The sequence below is a fragment of the Cibotium barometz genome, chromosome 10 (genome assembly GCF_041138505.1).
Source record: "Cibotium barometz isolate CiBa-2024 chromosome 10, ASM4113850v1, whole genome shotgun sequence".
Taxonomy (NCBI): Eukaryota; Viridiplantae; Streptophyta; class Polypodiopsida; order Cyatheales; family Cibotiaceae; genus Cibotium; species Cibotium barometz.
Window position 1 is genome coordinate 23,391,790 of NC_141055.1, and position 24,574 is coordinate 23,416,363.

The 24,574-nt window shown below is 45.1% G+C and overlaps 1 protein-coding gene across 1 annotated transcript in view; it reads left to right on the top strand.

Annotated features, from left to right (window-relative positions):
* Window positions 1-1,175: 1,175 nt before the first annotated feature.
* Window positions 1,176-24,574, top strand: part of LOC147634679 (zinc finger (CCCH-type) family protein / D111/G-patch domain-containing protein) — a 58,658-nt gene continuing 35,259 nt past the window's right edge. The window contains exon 1 of the mRNA XM_086803819.1: window positions 1,176-1,331. Coding sequence (XP_086659945.1) covers window positions 1,176-1,331 — 156 coding nt within the window. The remainder of the gene's footprint in view (window positions 1,332-24,574) is intronic.

Sequence of the window (24,574 nt, forward strand, 5' to 3'; positions counted from 1 at the left end):
GATTCACTCACAATCAAACTCACATAACCTTTACACGCGTCACACGTGTCTTAGAGTTGATTGGATTCACTGACAATCAAACTCCCACGTTGGATTCACTCACAATGTTTTCATACGCGTCACACGCGTCCACAGAGTATACCACACGTTTCACATGTGTCACAGCTGGTTGGATTCACTCACAACCAACTAGGGTTACCCTCTAAAGAATCGGATTCACTCTTAATTCTTATACCATACTAGGTCACCCTCATCAAGAATTAATTCAAAAGAGTTGATCGGATTCACTCACAATCAAACTCACACATTTCTTACATGCATCACACATGTCACAGTTGGTTGGATTCGCTCACAAAACTAAATAATTTTTTAATCACACTTGGGTCACCCAAGATATTCTTTTCACTTATTGGGTCACCCAATAATAAATTAATTATCGTAACATCTTCCCACACCTTGTCCTAGACTAGCATTCACACTTACATCTTACAAGTGACGTTGTGTATCTTCCATGCTGCCATATATATTGCTATCCTTTGGAATTGTCGTCCTAGCACATATTACTTGCCAACAATCCATTATGTGGCAAAATCGATGGAAAGAGCTTATAAAAGTTCGTATTGATAAACTTTGAATGACTTAAATCCACCTCTTAAAACCAATCTAGTGAATTTGGCCCAAGTGCCCATAAACTAGCCACATACTTAAATAAAAGAATTCAACCCCAAGTGAATTCATTTGTACCCAAGGTAGATCAATTAACATGTCGCACGAGAGCTTAAAGGAGTTTTTCTTCTAAAAAAGTCTCCTTTTGAGGTACCAAATGACTAGTCATGCCGATCATGCTGGGGGAAAAGGTACGATGAACCTCCTTTTTAATCATAATAATGGGGATTCACAAAGGGCCATGAGACGACAAGGAGGCCGAGCATTAATGGTGAGATGTATATGAGTGCCTTCAAGGGAAGGGAAGGGCCATGGGGCAAGACGCTGTTGGTAGTCCACATGATTGTTGGGAAGTAAGGATTTCATAACACCGCCTAGAGTGATAATCTCTTTATTTCACTTTCATCTCAAATGCTTGTGGAGTAGTGTGAAATAGACGTGCCGCCCGGCGCCCACCTTCCAAGATAGCAGGCGTCCGTGGGGACCTTAAACTATCAAATTACGAACGAATGTTCTCTTGTGAGAAGATGGATGCATCTGAGGGGGAGCTGACCGAGGCTGCCCTCGAGCAGCAGCTGCAGGATCATCTCGTCGAACAAAGGGCGTCTCTTTGCGGGCTAGACGAAGCCCTGGCGTGCGACCCGCAGAATGAAGAGCTCTTGGAGGTACCCCTGTGTGTGTGCGCGCGCGCGCGTTCTTGTTGTGTGTGTTTTAAACGGGTTGCATCAAAATGAGATGCAGTAGCGTTCTCGTTGATGAAGCATGCTTCGATCGCATGGATGCAAACCTAAAATTAGGTCAGAAGAATATTACTCACCCATATTTCTCTCTCTACGTTCATGCGACTGCACCAACGAAACTCTCCTCTTCTTTGCAAAGCAATGACCCTACTTAGATTACCACCTCCCATCGACATGGGTTTCTTTGATGAAGAAAAACACATACTGAATCTGAAAACAGCAGTATGCACAGAAAAAACAGCAAGCTTTTTAACACATACCTTTCTTCGACCTCATCTTCTCTACCTACCGACTTGCTCGTTCACGAGGTATGCTCTGATACCACTGTCAAATCCCCACGGATCTCCCTGTGATCGTTCTTGGTACGAGACTCGAATCCTGCAAACAAACAAACAAACAAACAAGGGGGTGTAGGCATGACTCACCTCCCAACCATGACAGCCATGGGCAAGTCCACAGTCCTGGCTGTCCTCACCGAGCCACGAGCTGAGCTAACTAGGTTGACGTACCGACCAATCTCCTCCTCGTGACGTCCCATACCGCCATGAAGCTGCCCTCGCGGGCCTCGAGATTGCTGTCGGCCTCGGCTGCGTAAAGCAGGTGCACGTCTGCAGTAGATCCAGGCTCCAAGACCATAGAGCTCTCACAAACTCGCGAGACTCTCTATATCCCAATAACTAACCTTGGCCACCCTTTTATAGGCTCTTGGCCGGTCATCGGGCGTCCACACTTGGGCGCCTGTCCGTCCATTCTTGGGTGCCCGCCCGTTGGTATATCCCTAACTCAGCTCGTCAATCAGCCTGCCTAGCTCCAAGCTTCCCCAAGCCTCGAAACTAGTCTTGCGTGCGTGTAGCACACAGTAGATACACACTGTGCACATGACAGGCTTCTTGCCAGCAGGCAAGTCTACCAAATCCCAAGTGCTGTTTTTATGGATAGATTCCATCTCATTTTGCATGGCTTGCATCCAATGCTCATCCACATGAGCCTCTTCAAATGAATCTAGCTCATCTGTATCACAAAGTGTACTCATGCAAGCAACATTTGCTTGTTCTCTTTCATTACATGAACCAGCCCTAGTCTTGCTACCAAGTGGAGCTAAAAGTTTGCTCTCCTGTAAAGTATGGAGCAGCCAACGAGGCACAACTCTAGCCTCTTCCGTTGCTGTCCGCTCGTGCTCTACTGCTTCCTCTACATTTTGAGGTGTAATGAGCTCATTCATGGGCTGATTTTGAGTACCCAAATGCTGTCCATTAGGCAAAGTTGATGGCTGATCTGTTGAGCCATCAATTCCCAACGGGAGAAGTCCTTCAAACATGTTATGTGGGCCCGAAAGTGGCTGTCCAAAAAACTCAGCCAATGGCTGGTCTGAATTTTCAGCAAGTACAACATACATGCTATCCAAAATCCTTTGTGTGGAAGGATTAAAGAGACGGTAGCCTTTACTGTCATTGCTGTAACCCACAAATATGCACTTAGCCACTTTGTCATCAAGCTTATCTCTCAACTGCTGAGGTACATGTGCATATGCTATACATCCAAAGACTCTAAAGTGATCAACTTTAGGTTTCCTTTCGTGCCAAGCCTCATATGGCGTTATGGTTTTCAATGCTTTCGTAGGGCATCTATTCAACACATGTGTAGCACACATTATTGCCTCCATCTAGAATTTGTGAGGCAATCCTTTGCCTTTAACCATGCATCTAGTCATTTCCATCAAAGACCTGTTCTTTTTCTCAGCAACACCATTTTGCTGAGGAGAATATGGCATCATGCATTGATGTTTTATGCCTTTTTTTTTGCCATAAATGCTTTGAAAGCAATGGACATGTATTCCCCCCTCGATCTGTACGGAGGCTCTGTACTTTGCAACTTGTTTCATTTTCAGCTTGTGCCACAAAATACTGAAAACATGCAAATACATTAGATTTTGCCTTCAAGGGATGCACCCAAGCAAATCTGGAGTAGTCATTGATAAAGGTTACAAAGTATAGATGCTTTCCAAAAGATGGTGTCCGCATAGGACCACACACATCACTATGCACAAGTTGTAATTTCTAGACAGCCCTTGTTGATCCATCTTTTGAGAATGCATTTGTGTACATCTTACCCAATATGCACCCTTCACATACATGTTTTGGTGGCAGCTCTACATGAGGCATATCCTATACCATTTTATGCCTTCGCAATAGCATCGAACTACCATAATTCACATGCCTAAACTTGGCATGCCACAATTCTGCCTCATGCATGGTAGGTGTAAGAGTGGTAACCACATGAGCATCATGCTTTCTCCTATCAAACCTGTCAAGCTGATATAACCCATGGTACAATGTGCCGGAAGTGACCAATGCATAGCCACCTTCACGGTCTTTCACTGTGCATCTGTCGTCCTCAAAGTTGACTACATATCCTCTTTTAGCAAAAGAGGAGACGGGCAACAAGTTCTTCTTAATCCCTGGCACATACAATACATCTAGAAGACATAAGTCTGCACCATCTATTGTTGTGAGGATCATCTCAACAACACCCTGAATTGGATAAGAAGAATTGTTTGCACATGTTACCCGCTTGCCTTCAGGGGCATCCATAAGCTTCTTAAACAAATCCCTCCATGAGGTAATGTGTGTAGAAGCACCACTGTCAAAGTATATTGTGTCGTGTCTTTCATTGACACTGAGAGACATATGCTCCAATGATGCATCATAGTTGCAAGTAATGAAAGTCCACTCATCTTGCACAAGATTTATTGATGCATCATCTTTCCCTGTAGGTGATGAAGAAAAATATACAGCCTTGCCACTTTCCTTTTTCTTCTCCTTTGCAAGCCTCTTTCTGCACTCATTCAAGTAATGACCTGGCTTCTTGCAATAGTGACATTTGTCCTTTTTCTTGCGCTTGCCTGCATCATTTTTAGCCTTTTGTGAAGGCTGTCCCTAATCAGCCTTTGGCTGAAAACTATGTTTGGCATTTCCTTTGCCCTTGTCTTGGGCAGCAAGAGCCCCATCACCACGCATGGTGGAAGATTTGTTCTTCTGATTTTGCTCCTCTTGTAGTAACAAACCAACCAACTCTTCAAACAAGATTGGTTCTGGGTTTCCCCGCATAGATAGAGTGAGCGATGTGTGGAAGTTCAAGTAGGTTTTTGGCAAAGATGATAGTGTCCTAGAAACCAACTCCTTTTTGGAAATGACTTCATTAATATGGTTTCTGGCAAAGATGATAGTGTCCTCGAAACTATCTCGTTTTCGGAAATGATCTCATCAATATTGAGGAGCTGCTCTCGAAGATCCTGAATCTTTGTAAGATGATCAGTCATTTCATTTATTTCCAAGTTCTCAAGCTCTTTCTTGAGAAATGCAACCCTGGCCTCATTCTTTGCTTGATACATGGTTTCCAAGCTTGCCGTGAGGCCCTCCAAGACCAAATATGCGGTATGATTGATTGCTTTATTGGCAAAGCAATCAATGCCATTGCTTGGGCATCGCGAGCATCCAATCTCTTTTGCTCTTGTGAGGGAGGAGTGGGTACTGTTGCTTGTTGAGCACCATGGCCAGGCGTGTTAGGTGCGATGTCAACAGGGTGTACATCTTTACTTGACACATAACCCCATAATCCTTTGGCCACAAGTAGATTTCGAACCATGAAACTCCATAGGGAGTAATTATTGCCATCCAATTTGTCCTCTTGGGACAAAACCCTGAATATATTGGTCGTATTTCTTGCCATTTGTTGAAATCTCTTTACCAAGAGATATGCAAACATGTGCAACCAACTATGCTGTAAAAAAGCACCTGCAGGCAAAGTCTTGTGCAAATGTTTTGCCCTAAACACAAGGTTGCAGATAAGCAATGCTGAAAATCTGAGTACCAATGGGCTGATTTATGTGTCAATTGCACATAATTCACAAAAGCCCCAAAAAATATGTGTACCAATGAGCTCTAATTGTGTGATTAAGTGCTAATATTAGAAAATCCCCAAATTTCTTTGTGTCCTGTAACTGCAATTTGTGCAATTAAGCACATATCCTGAAAATTCCCGAAATTTTCTCTGTGTCCTGCAACTTAATGTTGTTTTGCATTGCTGCCTGCACTTGATTTCTACAATAAAGCAAGCTTGACACAAAAGCCCCTTGAAGTGAACCCAAAAATCAGTTACCTGGCTGGCCGAAACCCTGATTTTGTAGGGTATGCAAATGCACACGTTGATGGCGGGCTGTCCGGGAGCTAGAACCAATGCGTTGGTGTCAGTCTTCAAGTTCTCCAATGAGCTGCAAGTGGCAAGTACGGCAAACCGCAGACACGACCTGGAGACGGGCATCATGCTAACAGCAGCTGGTGATGGACTAGATGAGGAGAGGCGACGACAATGGACCTGGCATAGTCTGGCCAGTCCCACTGTGCAGACGGCGGGAGCTGGGGTCTGACGGCGTGCAGACGACGAAGTACAGAAGGCAGGCGACAGGCGGGAGCCGAAGAGCGTAAAGGCGTCGGATATTGTGCAACAGCAACGAAGACCTAGTTGCCAGACGGAATGCCTCCAAAAATTTGGTGATATTCGTCTTGTGCCATGTAAGCCCAAAGTGGGGCTGAGCTCCGCCTTGGGCCACCTCCTCTGGTGTGAGCGCCGCCTGTGGGCAGGGCGCGCCCTCCCCACTAGTGTCGCCTCCTTTGGAGGCCGAAATGGGTGGCAAAGGGTTGGTGGTGCGTGGGCGACGAGAGGCCGGTAGAGTTGCAGAGCAACAAAAACGTAGAGATGTCGAACGGAACGTAGGGCAACGAAAAGCCGTTGCTGGATAGAAAATGCCGCGAACAGAATCCGTGGGGAAGGCTGCAACCCTTGCTCTGATACCACTGTTAGGCTAGGGTTGCACAGAATGATGCACATAGAGATGTCTCAAGAGAGAGAGAGAGAGACGGTGATTGATGCTCAAAGAAGACATGATACAATATATGGAGCAAGAGGGTTGACTCCACAATATCGAAAGACAATACATGTGGTGTCCTTTCACACCTAATATCCAAGGGGAAAAACCCAAAGGGAGAAAAGTATTCTTGGTTAGCCCATGTTCACATGTGACACTACTCATAGCATATGTGGCATAACTCATAGACTGTCATAGTATATATGCCAATAGTGCTGATGATAGGCGGTAGTCACTGCATGCACTTAAGGCCTACATGACAAAGCATCCGCTACCAAATTCTTCTCGCCCGGAGTATGCAAAATCTGAAAATGAAACATGGATAAGAAATATGCCCACTTTAGATACTTTTTTGAGAGTTTAGGTTGTGTGAGAAAGTGCCGTAAACTATGATGCTCTGTTTTAACCATAAATTCAGTCCCCAAAAGATAATGTTTTCATGTTTGTAGGACATGTATAACGGCCAGTAACTCTTTTTCATAAACCTGTAAATACAATTCTGCATGTTGCAGGTTGTGGCTTTCAAAAGCCACAGCATGTCCCTCTTGATTCAAAATAGCTCCCAAACAATCTCCACATGCATCACACTCAACCACAAAAGGTCTATGCAAGTTTGGAATATTAAGAACAGGCCTTGCTTGTGCAAAAATGTTGGGTGTTGGACTCACACACTCACACACACAAACCTGCACATTAGGGTTAAGTGTAGGGTAGAGAAGCTCACACACAGAAATGAGAGAGAGAGAGAGAGCCAAAAGTGTGGTATCCACAAAATGCTAGTCAACCCTTGCATGTGTGCCACATCCATATAATATAGAAGTACAAAATATTATATGTTAGAGTGTCCTTTCACACTTGATGTCCAAGGGGAAAAACCACATGGGAAAAAGTGCCCTTGGTTAAGCCCTGTTCACACATAGCACTACCATAAGTGAGCATATGCTTACAAATCCCCCCTGTAGTGGAAGTGTGAACCTGTACAAGGTAGCAGATCACTCTCTGTATGAGAGTAAGCCCAAAGCTTTGCAGAAAGCTTCAGACTTTTCTGGAGGTAAAGCCTTTGTGAATAGATCTGCAACATTATCTTGTGTAGAGCAATAAGATAAACTGATCTCCCCTGCATGTAGCCTCTCTCTGACATAGTGATAATGAATCTCTATGTGCTTGGTATGTGCATGAAATACTGGATTTCGTGCCACGGCCATAGCACTCTGGCTATCAGTGAGAATGGTGGTGGGTGTCTGTTGACACTCACGAAGATCAGCCAATAGTCTCTTCAACCATACACAATCTACTGTAGCTGTAAAGACTGCCCTGTACTCAGCCTCACAAGTAGATGTAGCAACAGTGGGTTGCTTTTTACTCAACCAAGGTATGCATGAGCTGCCAAGAAAAAAACAATTCCCACTGGTGGATTGCCTAGTATCATAATCACCAGTCCAATCTGAATCACTGTATGCATAAAGCTGCAAGCTGCCCCCCTGGGATAGAACAAACCAAGATCCAGGGTATCCTTAAGATAACGAAAAATGCGTTTGACTGCTTGCCAATGCTTTGTGCTTGGGCTGTGCATGAATTTGCTCAACAAAGACACTCCAAAAGATATGTCTGGCCTCGTGTTACACAAGTAAATGAGGCATCCCACTGCCTGGCTGTAAATGCCGGCCTCAAAAGGCTCTCCAATATCATGCATAGTAAGCCGTACACCTGGTTCTACCGGAGTAGAAATGGGCTTACATTCATCCCTGTGAAACCTTTTTAGCAAACTTTTTATGTACTTAGTTTGCTGCATAACAATGCCATCATCTGTATGCATAAACTGTATGCCGAGATAGTAGTGTAAAGGCCCCAAATCTGACATATCAAATTCAGCTTTCAAATCAGCTTTGAAATCTGAAATTTGTGCTTTGCTTGTACCTGTAATGAGCATGTCATCTACATACAAGATGACTATGAGAATATCGGCATCGGTTTTCTTCACATACAATGTGCTTTCAGTTGGACTATTCTCATAACCTTGGCTGGTTAGATGAGCATGTATCTTATCATAGCAAGCTCCTGGAGCTTGCTTTAACCCATACAATGCATTGTGCAACCTGCATACTTTATGTTCCTCACCAGGAACTACAAAACCAATGGGCTGATTTACATATACTTCCTCCTGTAAATCCCCATTTAAGAATGCAGTTTTGATATCCAATTGATGCACTTTCCATCCTTTATGGGCAGCCAATGCAATCACAGATCTTATTGTGGTCATTCTCGAAGTAGGAGCAAAAGTCTCCTCATAATCTATTCCCTTTTTCTGGGAGTAGTCTTTTGCCACAAGTCTTGCTTTGTACCTGTCAATAGTACCATCAGACTTTCTTTTGACTTTGTACACCCACTTTGTTCCAATTACATGCTTGCCTTTAGGCAATTCCACAAGATCCCATGTATTGTTCTTCATGATAGAAGAAATTTCAGTTTGCATAGCTTGCAACCAATGCTCATTCTCATGTGCTTCTTCATAAGAAGAAGGCTCTTCTGAATCAAAGAGACCACCCATTGCGAATGCAGACTCCCCACGATGTACATTCAAAGCATGGCTGGAACTAGCCCTTGTTCTACCTGTGAGTGGAGCTGCAAGTTTGCTTTCTTGCAAAGTTTTCAGCAACCATCTTGGCACTGACTTGGCTGTGTCTATGGCTGTTTGCTCTTCCCTGACAAGATCTTCCACTTCTTCCATAGAAGGGGGCTGAATGGCTGGCTGGTCCACATGTTCTACATGTGGATTTTCTTGTGTAGGGGCTGGCTGATCTGAATCCCCCCTAATTGCAATGGGTAAAAGTCCATCAAACACGTCCTGCATGCCTGTATCATTGTTTTTATACAAGCTGTACATGGGCTATTCTGAATTTTCAGCAAATACCACATCTCTACTGACAAAAATCCTTCGTGTAGTAGGATTATAAAGACGGTATCCTTTGCTCTCATTGCTGTAGCCCACAAAAATGCATTTAATTGCTTTGTCATCTAGCTTTGTTCGGAGTTGTTCTGGCACATGTGCATATGCCAAACACCCAAAGGTACGCATATAATCCACTGTTGGCTTTCGGCTATACCAAGCCTCAAATGGTGTTATGGTTTTCAAAGCCTTTGTTGGACACCTGTTCAACACATGAGTTGCACACATTATAGCTTCCATCCAAAATTTGTGAGGCAACTTTTGTGCTTTCACCATGCATCTTGCCATCTCCATGAGAGATCTATTTTTCCTTTCAGCTACACCATTTTGCTGCGGTGTATAAGGCACAGTACATTGGTGTTTGTCCAACACCCAACATTTGGTATTAGAGCTGGGAGCTGGCCCTGATATTTTGCTGCTGGATAAATTCCTGCGAAATTCCGTCGAAAACAGGCATTCCGTCCGTCGCCTGCGTTTTTCCGTCGACGCTGAGTTTTTTGGTCGCCGGATTGTTTGGATCCGTCGGCGCTCCTCCATCCAGCCACCGGAATCGGGCGGCACGAGTGGGGAGCCCACCACCACCGCCCAGCTCGCGGGCGGCTCTTTCGTGTCCAACCGGCGCCCAGTTGTGCTGCCGCCCACTCACCCGCGCTCCATCACAGCAGCCGCCGGCCGGTGACTCCCGTCGCTCCTGCAGTTCCGACGTCTCCATTCAGCCCGTCTCGACCCGCCGTCACCGTCACCCAGCGCTCGCCGTTCCGACCGACCAGCGACTCGCTGTCTCGACCGGCACCCGTCGACTCCAGGCACCCGTGCTGGTCCAAGGCCAACCGGCCGTTTCTGCTCCGTCTCGACCTCCACCGTCGACTCCAGGCGCCCGCATTGGTCCGAGGCCGCCGCCCGACTCCGCGTGCCCGATTGACGACTCGCCCGACACCTACTCGCCAGCCGCCGCCTTTTCTGTTTTTCGTTGTCGCCTGGCTCTGGTGCAGCTAGCCTACGCCTGTGCCATCAGCTCCGTGAGCTTCAGCCCCAGCTCCCCGTTGGCTGCCCACACTCCTGCTATGCATGATGCAGAGCTATGGCATGCTCATTTTGGGCATGTAAATTTTCAGAGTTTGATGCTTTTGCAGAAGCATCATATGGTTGATAATATGCCGCCTCTTGAGTCTCCGCCAAGACATGTATGTGAGGGGTGTATTTTGGGAAAGATGCAACGGAAACCATTCCCCAAAGATGGAGCTGTTAGAGCTGAAAGTAAATTACAGCTCATACATAGTGATGTATGTGGTCCAATGCAGACACCATCCATAGGGGGGCATCTTTACCTTGTCACATTCATTGATGACTACTCCAGGTTTGCTTGGGCTTACCCTTTGAAAGCGAAAGCAGATGTGTTTACATGCTTTCGACACTTTGTAGCAATGGCTGAAAATATGTGTGCATGTGAAGTCCAAACACTCCGCTCAGATAGAGGTGGAGAATACATGTCAAATGCATTCAAGGATTATATGCTTCAAAAGGGCATCACACACTCACACACACAAACCTGCACATTAGGGTTAGGTGCAGGGTAGAGAAGCTCACACACAGAAATGAGAGAGAGAGAGAGAGAGCCAAAAGTGTGGTATCCACAAAATGCTAGTCAACCCTTGCATGTGTGCCACATCCATATAATATAGAAGTACAAAATATTATATGTTAGTGTCCTTTCACACTTGATGTCCAAGGGAAAAAACCACATGGGAAAAAGTGCCCTTGGTTAAGCCCTGTTCACACATAGCACTACCATAAGTGAGCATATGCCTACAAAAAAAAGTATGGGTCATACAAAATGTGTGTTGATTACAGGGCCTGTAACAAGATTACCATCAAGAACAAGTTTCTGATTCCTAGAATCGATAATATTCTTGACAAGCTTGAGGTAGCTGCTTGTTTCAGTCGCATCAGTCTTAAGAGTGGTTACTATCAGATTAGAGTGATACCTCAAGATGTACACAAAACGGCTTTTAGAACATCATTTGGACTCTCTGAATATTTGGTGGTGTCATTTGATCTTGCAAATGCTCCCGCCATTTTCAATAGAATGATGGATAGAATCTTTAGACCTCACCGCAAGTTTCACAGGAGCTTTCTTTGATGATATTATTATCTTTTCAAAGAGTGAGGCTGAGCATAAAGAACATCTCGCCATTATTTTTTAAGAGCTTAGGAAACACAAGCTTTTCATCAATGGAAAGAAGAGTGAATTCTTTTTGTCAAAGATCCATTATTTGAGGCATATTGTTTCGAAAGATGGTGTACGCATGGATCCTGCAAAGATTCATGCTATTAAGGACTGGCCAAAGCTTCAAAATGTTCATCAAGTCAGGAGCTTCTGTTAAAAGTAGTATCTCATGTGGGAACATGCCTTAACAAAGGGATAGGTTATTTAATTAATTTATCCATTGTGAGTCGGCCAACCTTCATCTATTCATTGCTAACGTTCAAGCTGTTCGTCAACTTTTCTCTCTCTCTCTCTCTCTCTCTCTGCGTCAACTTCTCTCTCTCGCTCACTGCCTGTATAAAGCTTCTGCTGCACCAACTCTGACATGGTATCAGAGCTATGTGCTCGTTGATTCTTGGGCACACGGAGGAGTTGGAGAAGGTGGCTGCTGCAGCGTTGAGGGGCGTACAGGACTAGTACATCATCCGTGGGCGGCCGGCCGGTTGAGGCGGCTGGATGGTGGTCGGCCGGTGGTGGGATATTCTGGGCAGCAAGGAGTGTTTTTTCTTGGCGGGGACTGCAGACGTTGCGTTTTCGGGGACATTACCATACCCAGCGCTGAGCTGGACAACTGCCTCCTGGCTCGATTGCGATCGGAGCACGCCCTGCAACACCTCGATCCGCCCGTCGTTTATCTCCAGCGTTTCATAAAAAACGCTACTGCTCTCTGTGCTTGGCAGACTTTGGAGCAGGCAGACCGGGTTGACTGAGAAGAGGTGGACGGAGTTTTCGAGATGGGACTCCCGTGTTCGAGCAAGGACGACAAACTGAATGGCGACAATTATGCGCATTGGAACTTGATCATGAGGCTATGGTTTAGCAGAAAAGGCTTATGGGACATTGTTGATGGCTCGGAGGAACGTCCCCGAAGGGATAGCAATCGGTTCACACGTCTTCAGGAGGAGGAGTTTCTCAAATCTCTTGTGGATTGGGAAGCTCACAATGCAAAGGCGATGTCGGCGATTGCAGAATCTCTCCCCAAGGAAATTTCCCCTGCCATTCAGACTTTAAAGACTGCCAAGGAAATGTGGTCAAAGCTTGCAGGAATGTTTGATCGAGACTCAACAATGCGAGCAGTAACCCTTCTCGGCCAGTTGTTTTCCATCAAGTTTGAAACCGGGACCTCTATGCAGTCACTTCTAATGAAGGCAAAGGTTATCCATGATCAGTTATCGGCTATGAATAGTGCATTAACTAGTACCCAGTTAGCTGCCTTGGTTCTTACGAAGTTGCCTGAGGATTACGAGATGGTCTCGAGGGCATTACGCTTACAAGTCACGAAGGAAAAGCTGGAATTTGATGATCTCAGCTCTTTTCTCATTGAGGAGGAAGCAATGCTCATTTCCCAAGGCAAGATTCGGGTTCCGAAGGATGTAGAATCGGCACATGCTGCATCGGAATCCAATAAGAAGTCTAGGAGCCGTTGTTATAAGTGCGGAAAGCGAGGGCATTTGGCTCGGGATTGCAAATCCAAAGCTAAAGCTCAAGGCTCGACGAATGACAAAGGCAAAGGCAAAGCTGACGAGGATGACAGTGACAGTGATTCTACTAGGGATGCTACGGCGTCTGCCGGTGTGGCGAGGACTACACTGGCACATGCTCCAGCATTCTAGCTTGGTGGATGGATGCTACCACGTGCTTCAGCCAGAGAGAGGCATGTGAGTGGCAGAGAGGGGCAGTCTGTGCTCCCGTTTTGGTGATTTGGACCCGTGTGTCGGAGTTCAAGGCACATGCATCTGGCATGGAACAGCTTGACAAATCTATGGACGTGATGTGTTCGTAGTTCATTGGTAGTAGACTATGGATGGGATGAGTTCCTGGTTCATTGTGTAGCAGAATTTTGGGCGTCGTGTGTGACAGTTCAAGCATTCAGAGATTTTTGGACGTGATGTGTTCTCAGTTCAACGAATGGGGGATCATGGACGTGGAGTCATTTGCAGTTCATTATTCTATGTGGCAGCTGAAGCTCAAGATGGCATTTTCTTGTGGAGACAGGATGATTGGTGCATTATCCGAGGTGTACCTAGCAAAGGCCACGCTAGGGTGTCCATGGTTGCATCTGCATCGACTTGGTTTCTTCATCTATGCCCACTATGAGCTACAGAGAGGGTGTTAAAAGTAGTATCTCATGTGGGAACATGCCTTAACAAAGGGATAGGTTATTTAATTAATTTATCCATTGTGAGTCGGCCAACCTTCATATGAGGTTATATAAACATACCCATGCACACCATTGTAATATCTATTGATTGCTAACGTTCAAGCTGTTCGTCAACTTTTCTCTCTCTCTCTCTCTCTCTCTCTGCGTCAACTTCTCTCTCTCGCTCACTGCCTGTGTAAAGCTTCCGCTGCACCAACTCTGACAGCTTCATCGGTTTATGTTCTTACTATCGTCGATTTATTCGACACTTTGCTTTCTTGGCTTCTTTGGTGCATGATTTAACGAAGAAGAAAGTTGCATTTCATTGGTCTGATTCAAAAAGAACAACTTTCCAAAAGTTGAAGAACAGTAAGGCGAAGAACTTGGCCTAATCAACTCCTTCTCAAGTAGATCATTCACTTGAGTGATAATTTTCTCTTGTTAGGAAGCACTCACTCTGTAAGGAGGTCGGTTAGCAGGAGAGCTACCATGGATTATGTCAATACAATGATCCTGTGGTCTCTCTAGGATAACTCTCCAGGTAGGGAGTCAGCAAAACAATCAGCATAATCACTTAAAAAATCAATCTTAGCTTGATTCACGGGAGTTACAACATCATGCTCAATATTATCACGTACAAAGACCAAGTAAGAACAAGCTGATTTCTTTATTGCCTTGGAAATTTAGATGTGGCTTACAATGGGTATGGTACTCCCAGTGGTACCCGCATCAATACATTCCCTACCCCTATGGGTAAACATTACTTTCTTCTCTCTGTGCAAAATCTTGGGATCCAAACGATAATGCCATGGCATCCCAAGTATCACATCACATCCCGCAAGTATCACATCACATCCCGTAAGCGGTGCCAGGAAGTCTTCATGATCCAAATATTTCTAAATCTGTATGTGAAGCTTCCTGATGATGGGAGTGACTAAACTTAGGTGGCTGTCCACCCTTCTTTTGCTCATTTCGAACTCTGAATTTTCCCTTGTATGAGCTGAATTCTTGCCTTTTTGATGCTCCCTTTCCATGTAGTTCTTCAGAGATAGTAGCTAAATATATCAGCTCTTGTAAAGTGCTGTGGGGATACATTGCAAGGCTCTTTGGATGATTCGTTGTTGCAGCCCTGACTCAAATTTTCTTTTCTTCTCATCCTTACTAATCATCATGAAAGGTGTGACCTTGAGAAGAATCCGCCAAAACCTTGAGACATATGAGAAAATGAACTCGCCTTTATCCAGTACCATAGTGTGGACCTGCACTCATAATTATTAGTATGTGAAATCATAAAGTTGTAAATTGGGTTTTTAGGGACACTTACCACCTGCAAAACACATGTAAACCACCTGTCAATCCCAAACAAGTGTGCACATACATGTCCACAGGGTGCGTAGGCGTCCTTGGCCCCATGGACAACATAGGGAGTAATCTTAGGCATTGTCTAGGCAAACAAGACAAGTCATCCAAATATAAAATCAAAGTCATGCACACACATGAGTGCAGCTAAACTAAAAGAAACACCCATCTGGTCAGTTGTATCAAGGAATGTGTTCAAGTCTTCATGATCCTTTCGGAATCTTCCCAAAACATGAATACAGAAGATCACCACGATAGCTAGCCCCAAGAAATCATATCATGCCAGGCTCCATGAGCCATACATGTACACCATGTCAGGCTCCAAAATGTTGGGGTAAAGGCGTTATGCCCACCCTTATAGTGTGTACAAGCCCATAAGTTATAGTACATAGTACACTTAGTACTTTTAATGTACTAAGTGCACTATGTGTACTAGTGCAATATACATGTGTGATAGGGGAGTCACACACTCATGCCTTATGAGTTGACTTATCCCCACAACTCTCTCTCTCTCCCTTGTTTCTCTGTGTATGTCTCCCACATAACCTAACCCTAATTCTCCCCATCAACTGGTATCAGAGCCATTCGGTGCAAGCAGCACACGCGCGTGGAGTTCCAGTGCAGCAGCATCTTCATTGCGTGGGCAGACGTAGCCACCCAGTCAACGCAGCAGCACTGGACAAGCTGCCGTCATTGATGTCCTTCCCGCCTACGACTTCCAGTCCAATACACAGCAGGAGAGAGAAGATTCAACACCTTCGAGCAGGGATCCTCAAGCTGTAGCAGTGTATCCGGTCAGCATCAACATCAGCAAGAAGCGCCCCCCCCCCCGCCTGCAAATCAGAGAAAAATCAGAAAATTACAAGGTATTCTGCTTCAAATTTTTTTTGGGATTTGCAATTGAGCAAGTACAATCAACATTGAGCAGGTACAGGTGCCCAATTGCTCAATTTTTGAGCAAAATTGGCAAAATTTGGTGACATTGGTCACAATCAGGATAAATTTGCAGGAAATTGGTCAAATCAGGATCAATTTACAGGAAATTGGATGTCGAAATTTGGGGCTTTTGATGTAATTGTGTAATTAAGCACTCATACATGCTGTATGATGTGAAAAATCGCACATTTGGGCAAAATTGCAGCAAATTGCAGTGCAAATCAAGGGGCTTTTGTGCCGATTTGGTTGATTTGCATGCAGGCGATCGCATTTGATGCCGTGGATAATGTGCTGATGCCTTACAAGCACTCAATGTGCCTGTAAATCAAGGGGCTTTCATGTATTGGATGTATATGTGGCCAGGGGGAAGCATCGTGAACACTCTGGATGCCTTCATGTGCGTCAATGTACCATGTATGATCAGAAATTGATCTTAAATCAAGGGGCTTTTCAAGTTCGTATGCTTGTTGAGCTTGGCAAAGCAGCAGGCAAGACATTTATGCCTTGAATCCTCAGAAATCAGCTTGCAGTCAAGGGGCTTTTGCCCAATTTCTGTTCGGGACTGTTGTATGCAGTGTACAGGACTGTAAAAGTCTGATTTTCACTCATTTGGACAGCCAGGAGAGCATTTATTGCTACTGTACCTGCTGGTACAGATTTGGCACAGCTTTGTGTATGTTTTGGCATGGCTGTACACTATTTTGAGTGACCAAAAGGTTCAATTTCAGTTGCTGAACTTGCCGGTACAGGTTTGGTACATCATTGGTGAGCACTTGGTACTGCTGTACAGTACTTTGGAAGGGCAAAAGAGCACATTTAAGGTGCTGTCCAAAATCTGCAGCAACCAGATTTTGGTGTTTTCATCACATACAGTGAGAAAAAAGTTGCATTCTTGCTTCCGCAGTGGGAGATAAAGCTTGGGAGAACAACTGTAAGCACTTTGTGTGCTTTTGGTGCAGTGTTTGCACATTTGCAGGGAGTCAGGCATTAAAGGTTGCATATTGCTATGGCAACCACAGGTGAGAGCTCTTCATTGCTTCACATCAAGAAGCTTGAAGGCTCGCATAATTATGATATTTGGCAAACCCAGTGCTGCAATGTGTTGCTCCAGAAAAAGCAGCACAAGCCTATCAAAGAAAGGGGTGTGATGCCCGCTTCTCTTACTGCTGAAGAGTGGGAAGATATGGATGAGCTGGCAAGATCTACTATCATGTTGTCTGTGTCAGACTCATTACTTTTCAGCATTCGTGAAGAGAAGACAGCTTGGGGAATGTGGCAGAGATTGCAGGACTTGTATGCCCAACAAAGTGTCTCAAGCAAAGTGTATTGGTTGAAGAAACTCATAGGCCTTCAGATGAAGGAAGGGGCTTCTATGACAGCCCATCTAAATGAGTTTAATGGTATTGTCAGCCAGGTCATTAATCAAAAGTTGGCAATGGACGATGAGTTCAAAGCCACTTTTTTGTTATGCACTTTGCCAGAGAGTTGGGACACATTCAGGACAGCCACTAGCAATTCGCATGCTATGCTGTCATATGCAGATGTTGAGGGTGCTCTTCTTCAAGAAGAGATGAACAGGAAAAACAACTCTGTTGGAAAGTCCAATGCAATGAATGCACGTGGGAGATCCCAGCAAAGGGGGAAAAGCCAAGAAAGGGGAAGGAGCAAGTCTCGCTCCAAAAAGGATTTGGAATGCCATTATTGTGGCAAGAATGGACACATTAAAAAGCAATGCTACAAATGGAAAAATGATCAAAAGGAAAAGGGAAAAGGCAAAGACAAAGAGAAAGATGAAGCCAAAGATGTAAAGCCAAAGGGCAAATGTCATGTGCATCACAGATGCCATGGACATGCTCAGGGCTAGATCCAGAAGAGGCAGCCAGATAAAGAGCAGAACCAGACAGAGCCAGGGATTTGAGCACAAGTGGCCAGTTTGGATGTGGAGAAGAACCAGGGTACAGTCGGCTGAGTAAAGGAGCTGCTGGCTGTACCAGAAAGTATGTCGGCTGACGTGGCAGCAGCAGGCGCATCAAAGACCAAAAGCACATCCAGTTGGTTGGATTTAAGGGGATTTAATGGACATGTAACTGGCCGACCAGCAGTCGGCCAGTTCATCATTTATTCCAAGGGGCTATAAATAGCCCCCCTTGCTCATAGCATTGATCATTCCACCCACTAGGGGTGTGGGTCACTTAGAGGTCCCATAGGGACAGAATTTAGGGTTTATTACCTTTTTATGAAGGCAGCCCATGGCTGTACAGATTTGTACCTTTTTTGTACATAGTATATACTGAAATTCCAGCACTTCTCTCTCTCTCTCTCTCTCTACTCTCTCTCTACCTGCGTTTTTGCATCATGGTGCGTTTTTGCATCAGGAGGTCTTCAAGAGTGTTTAGGGCTGAAAGAAGACTACCCAGAGCTTCCGCGTGTTACATTGGTATCAGAGCATCAGGCTCAGCCAAGCTAATCACTGATTCAGTCCCATATGATGGTGTACAGGTCCAAGGTACAGGAAAGTACACGGATTCGAAGCCCAAGGCGAGAGCACAGAAGCGGGAAGAACTCCCAGGAGGTTTGTTGGTGGTGTTCCACAGTGCCAGATGGGGATGGCAGTTCCGTGAGCCAGATGAGTTCTAAGGGAACGGTCCCAAGGGAGGTTGATCCTCCAAGGGTGATGTGAGAGTGCCAGACTCAGTTCCAGGAACGAAGACCAAGACGGTGTTCAGAGTCAGGGCAGGAATGGATTGTGGACTAGAGGAAGACCAGATGCATAGATCTTCATCAGAGACAGAGTGGTTTGGAGAACAGAACGGATTTTCAGAGAAAAAAGGTTTGCCAGGGATGGATGATGACAGAGGGACTTCGGAACAGGATTGGGATGATGACAGTCATCCAAGAGCAGGTTGGATTCCCGTCATCAAGTTTAGCAGAGGGGGATGTCATGTGCATCACAGATGCCATGGACATGCTCAGGGCTAGATCCAGAAGAGGCAGCCAGATAAAGAGCAGAACCAGACAGAGCCAGGGATTTGAGCACAAGTGGCCAGTTTGGATGTGGAGAAGAACCAGGGTACAGTCGGCTGAGTAAAGGAGCTGCTGGCTGTACCAGAAAGTATGTCGGCTGACGTGGCAGCAGCAGGCGCATCAAAGACCAAAAGCACATCCAGTTGGTTGGATTTAAGGGGATTTAATGGACATGTAACTGGCCGACCAGCAGTCGGCCAGTTCATCATTTATTCCAAGGGGCTATAAATAGCCCCCCTTGCTCATAGCATTGATCATTCCACCCACTAGGGGTGTGGGTCACTTAGAGGTCCCATAGGGACAGAATTTAGGGTTTATTACCTTTTTATGAAGGCAGCCCATGGCTGTACAGATTTGTACCTTTTTTGTACATAGTATATACTGAAATTCCAGCACTTCTCTCTCTCTCTCTCTACTCTCTCTCTACCTGCGTTTTTGCATCATGGTGCGTTTTTGCATCAGGAGGTCTTCAAGAGTGTTTAGGGCTGAAAGAAGACTACCCAGAGCTTCCGCGTGTTACATTGTGGAGTCAAGATTGAAGAAATCAATGTGTCACATGCAGGTGGCAGTGAGGATGAGGTCCTATTTACGTCTTCACTTGATGCCCATTCACTTCTTACAGGTGGTCATGGTATGCACTCATGGATCATTGATTCAGGTGCCTCCTTTCATGTCACAGGTTGCAGAGACTTGTTTGTCAGGTACACTGCTGGCAATGAAGGAGTGGTTTATTTGGGTGATAACCATGCATGCAAGATTCTTGGCAGAGGTGATGTGAGGCTTGTGTTTTCAGATGGCTCACAGCATATGCTCCATGATGTCAGGCATGTGCCTGAGATCAAGAAGAATCTGCTTTCTACTGGACAGCTTGATGATGCTGATTATGTTACCACATTTGGTAGTGGAAAGTGGAAAATTAGTAAGGGCTCACTGGTTGTTGCCAGAGGCTCTAAGGTGGACACTCTTTACTTTATGCATGCAGGTGTTTGTCACCATGCTAATGTAAATGCAACCGAGCTGCCGTAAATTTCTATGTGGCATAGCCGGTTGGGACACATGAGTGTCAAGGGAATGGAGCAATTGTCTCGTTTGGGTTACTTGCCTTCTCTAAAGTTTTCAAGTTTTCAGTTTTGTGAGCATTGTATATATGGTAGGCAACTACAGTGCCCGCACAAGAAAGCTCTTGGACAGAAAGATGCTCAGTTAGAGCTTGTGCATACAGATGTATGTGAGATGCCTCAGCTTTCTTTGGGAGGGGCAAAATATTTTGTGTCTTTTATTGATGATGCCACACGCAAGGTGTGGGTCTATCCTCTTCGCTTGAAGAGTGATACATTCTCAGTGTTTCAGAAGTTTGTTGCTCTTGTTGAGAATCAAACTGGCAAAACACTGAAGGCTTTGCGTTCCGACAATGGTGGAGAGTATACGTCCAAACAGTTTCAGGACTTTTGTGATGCTAAAGGCATCAAGAGGGAGCTCTCTACTCCTTATGATCCTCCACAAAACGGGACAGCAGAGAGGATGAACATGACCATTCAGGAGAAGGTCCGTTCTATGTTGTCACATGCTGCATTACCTCATGGTTTTTGGGCTGAAGCTGTTATGACAGCCGTTCACCTTATAAACAGGTCACCTAACACGAGGCTTGGTGGGAAAGTGCCAGAAGAAGTATGGACAGGGAAGCCTCCGTCATACAAGCACTTGAGAGTGTTTGGTTGCGTTGCGTACGTGCACATACGCAGGGAAATGCGCACCAAACTTGATCCTAAGTCTCATAAATGCATATTCCTAGGATATGGTGACAGAGGTGAAATGGGGTATAGACTTTGGGATCCCATGAATAGAAAGATCATACGCAGCAATGATGTCATTTTTGATGAAACATGCATGTATAAGGAGCCTGCAAGGCAACAGGAGCCTGGCAGAGTCATCTTTGATGATGATGGACATCATGGACAACAACCAAGGGCTGTAAATCAGCCATTACAGCAAGAAAATCAGCCCTTAAATGGTGCTGAAAATGGTCCAAATGGACAGCCAGAGATGGCAGAAGATATCCCTATGGATATACCACAGTTAGAGGATATACTGGGCATGATTTTTCAGCCTTATGGCATGGAACAGGAGCCACCAATGGGTGATATGCAGGCTGGACAGCAACCTGCAAATGATGGTCATTGGGTACGGAGGTCCACTAGACCCTCCAGAGCCCGTGACAGGTTTGTTCCAGGGGTTGACTACTTGATGCTCACTGACTGTGGGGAGCCCTCATGTTATAAAGAGGCTTTACAGAGGGCAGACAAGGCTCTTTGGGAGCGTGCCATGAAGTCAGAGATGGATTCTCTGCATAAAAATGGAACTTGGAAGTTGGTGCCTTTGCCTGCAGGCAAGAAGGTTTTGCCATGCAAGTGGGTATACAGGCTCAAAGTTGCACCAGATGCAAAGCCAAGATACAAAGCCAGGTTAGTGGCTAAGGGCTTCAAGCAGGAATATGGTGTGGACTTTGATGAGATCTTCTCTCCAGTGGTCAAAATGACCACACTTAGAGCTGTGTTGGCTTTGGTTGCGCATGATGATCTGGACTTGATTCAGATGGATGTGAAGACTGCTTTTCTTCACGGTGATCTCCATGAGGAAATATATATGCAGCAGCCAGAGGGTTATGCAGTGAGTGGAAAGGAGAAGCTTGTATGCAAGCTGAAAAAGAGTCTTTATGGGCTCAAACAGGCACCAAGAGAATGGTATCATAAATTTGATACATTCATGAAATCTCAGAATTTCAGGAGAAGTGACATAGATCACTGCTTGTACACCAAGAAAGCTTTGGATGGCAGTCTATTGATTCTCATTTTGTATGTTGATGATATGTTGATTGCCGGGAAATCTCGTAAAGAGATGGATGCTTTGAAGAAGAGGCTGCATGAAACCTTTGATATGAAGGATTTGGGTGATGCAAATCACATCTTGGGTATGCGGATACTTCGGGACAGAAATCAGCATGTGTTGTATTTGTCTCAGAAGGAATACATTGGCAAAGTCTTGCAGAGGTTCAATATGGACGGGGGGAAGAAGGCTAGTACTCCTTTGCCTCCATATGTGAAACTCAGTGCTATGGACAGCCCACAGTCAGATAGAGACAGGGCTGATATGGCCAAGATTCCGTATGCTTCAGCTTGTGGCAGTCTCATGTATGCCATGGTTGCTACTAGGCCGGACATTGCATTTGCAGTGGGAGTGGTTTCTAGATACATGGCCAACCCTGGCAAGAAGCATTGGGAAGCAGTGAAAGGTGTCATGAGATACCTGAAGGGCACACAGGATTTGTGCATTTGCTTTGGCAAACAGGATGCATTAGTGCATGGTTACACGGATTCGGATTATGCCGGTCATCCAGATAACCGGAAGTCTACTACCGGTTATGTATTTATATTCACAGGAGGTGCTGTGTCATGGATATCCAGGATGCAGAAGTGCACAGCCTTATCTACTACAGAGGCCGAGTATATTGCAGCCACAGAGGCTTGCAAGGAGGCATTATGGCTATCTCGGTTAGTGGTTGATTTGGGTTATACAGGGGATATTCCATTTTTGCATTGTGACAGTCAGAGTGCCATCCAGTTGGCAAAGAACCCTGTCTTTCATGCAAAGACGAAGCATGTGGATGTGAAGTATCACTTCATCAGAGAGGTGATAGAGAACAAGCAAATTCAGCTTGTTAAGATTCATACGGATGACAACCCGGCCGATCTGTTGACGAAGAGTTTGCCTCCGGAGCGGTTTGCTCATTGCAGACACTTGATGGGCATTGGATGAGGCCAGTTTCAGCCTTGATATGGCCTTGTATATTATCATGTACATGCTGATTTTTTTCTTTTCCTTTACTTAAGGGCACTTTGCCTTTAAGTGGGAGGTTGTTGGGGTAAAGGCGTTATGCCCACCCTTATAGTGTGTACAAGCCCATAAGTTATAGTACATAGTACACTTAGTACTTTTAATGTACTAAGTGCACTATGTGTACTAGTGCAATATACATGTGTGATAGGGGAGTCACACACTCATGCCTTATGAGTTGACTTATCCCCACAACTCTCTCTCTCTCCCTTGTTTCTCTGTGTATGTCTCCCACATAACCTAACCCTAATTCTCCCCATCACAAAAGCCATACACGTATGTCATGTTAGGCTCCATATGCCACACATGAACAGTAGAAAACAGAAGCAATGAGGAATTTTGTGACAGCAATGGTGTAGCATCCACTGTAATCCTCTTGATGAACTTCCTGGCATGATGTCAATTTGATGATCTTCCGATCTCTTTGGCTTCTTGCGTTGGCTTGTCGGGACAATTTGCATCCATATGTGCCTTCTTTCCCTTACCTGTCCTCCCAAAGAAGCGGCATCTGAGATAGCAGGCCTATGAATAGCCTCCTTGTTTCCTCCACGAGAAATAGACCGGGTAGCTCTAGATACTTCTGAGATAAGCTTTAGCAGCTTCAACTCCTTCGGCTTCAGTGGCTCGATCCTTGATGAAATCTTCAAACATTTGAGCCCTTCTTTGGTCCTGTTCCCTCTTGGTTCTCCAAGCAAGGAATTCTTCATCTCTAAGAAATTGTCTGAACTGCTGAAAATCTTGTTATTTTACTTGAAGACATGGCCACGGTCTCATGAGTAAAGATCAATGGCCTTGGTTCCCATTCTGAAGTCCTAAATCGGCCTCATAGTTGTTCTCTTATTAGGCCCTTGGTTTCCCTCTTCTCTCGACATGGCTGTCACCCCAAGAAAGTACTTGCTCTAATACCACTGTAAGCCCAGCGGGGCGTGCTGTGATAGACTCAACTACGTATCCAATTGATAAAGATATAGAGAGTGGGGAGGAGAGAGAAGGGATAAGGGAATTTTGCACAATACACCACACTGAGCGGGGAAGAGGCCCTACCTCCTTTCAAGAATTTATTTAGGAACAATCCACGGGCACGCGGGCTAGGATCAATACAAAGCAAACAAATGTGCCGATGTAGAATATCCATGTAATAATGACACTCATCATAGGAAAGTTGCACATTTCACATATCCAAGGATATGTGGACCACAAAGATTTCTTGGTTGCCCCATAGCAAAGATGTGATGTTTTATTGGGAATGCCTTGGCATGGATGCCTTGACCCGAGGAAGGTCACAAGACGCATAGGGGCCGAAAGCATGACATGGATGCTAGTTCTCCCGGGGATTCAATCTCAGTTGTAAGCCATGCTCAAATCCAATAAAAAGTCACTTTCTTCTTACTTAATTTTTGCAAGAGATGTAGTAGAACATAATCATGTGCATGCAGATTCTCTTACAATGATAGACTGAAATTTCTTGAGGGTTATAAGGATTCCTTTGGAGATTCTTTACCAGGCAAGGCAAACATACCCTCAGAGAGGCCAACAAACAACCACATCGACCTCATCTTTGGTAGCCTACCTCCCAACCGCCCTACATATCAGGTAAGCGTGCACCATTAGGAGGAGATTATGACAGAGGTGAAACCTAAATGAGTTTCTAGAAAAGGTCTGGTAAGGCCTAGTTCTTCAC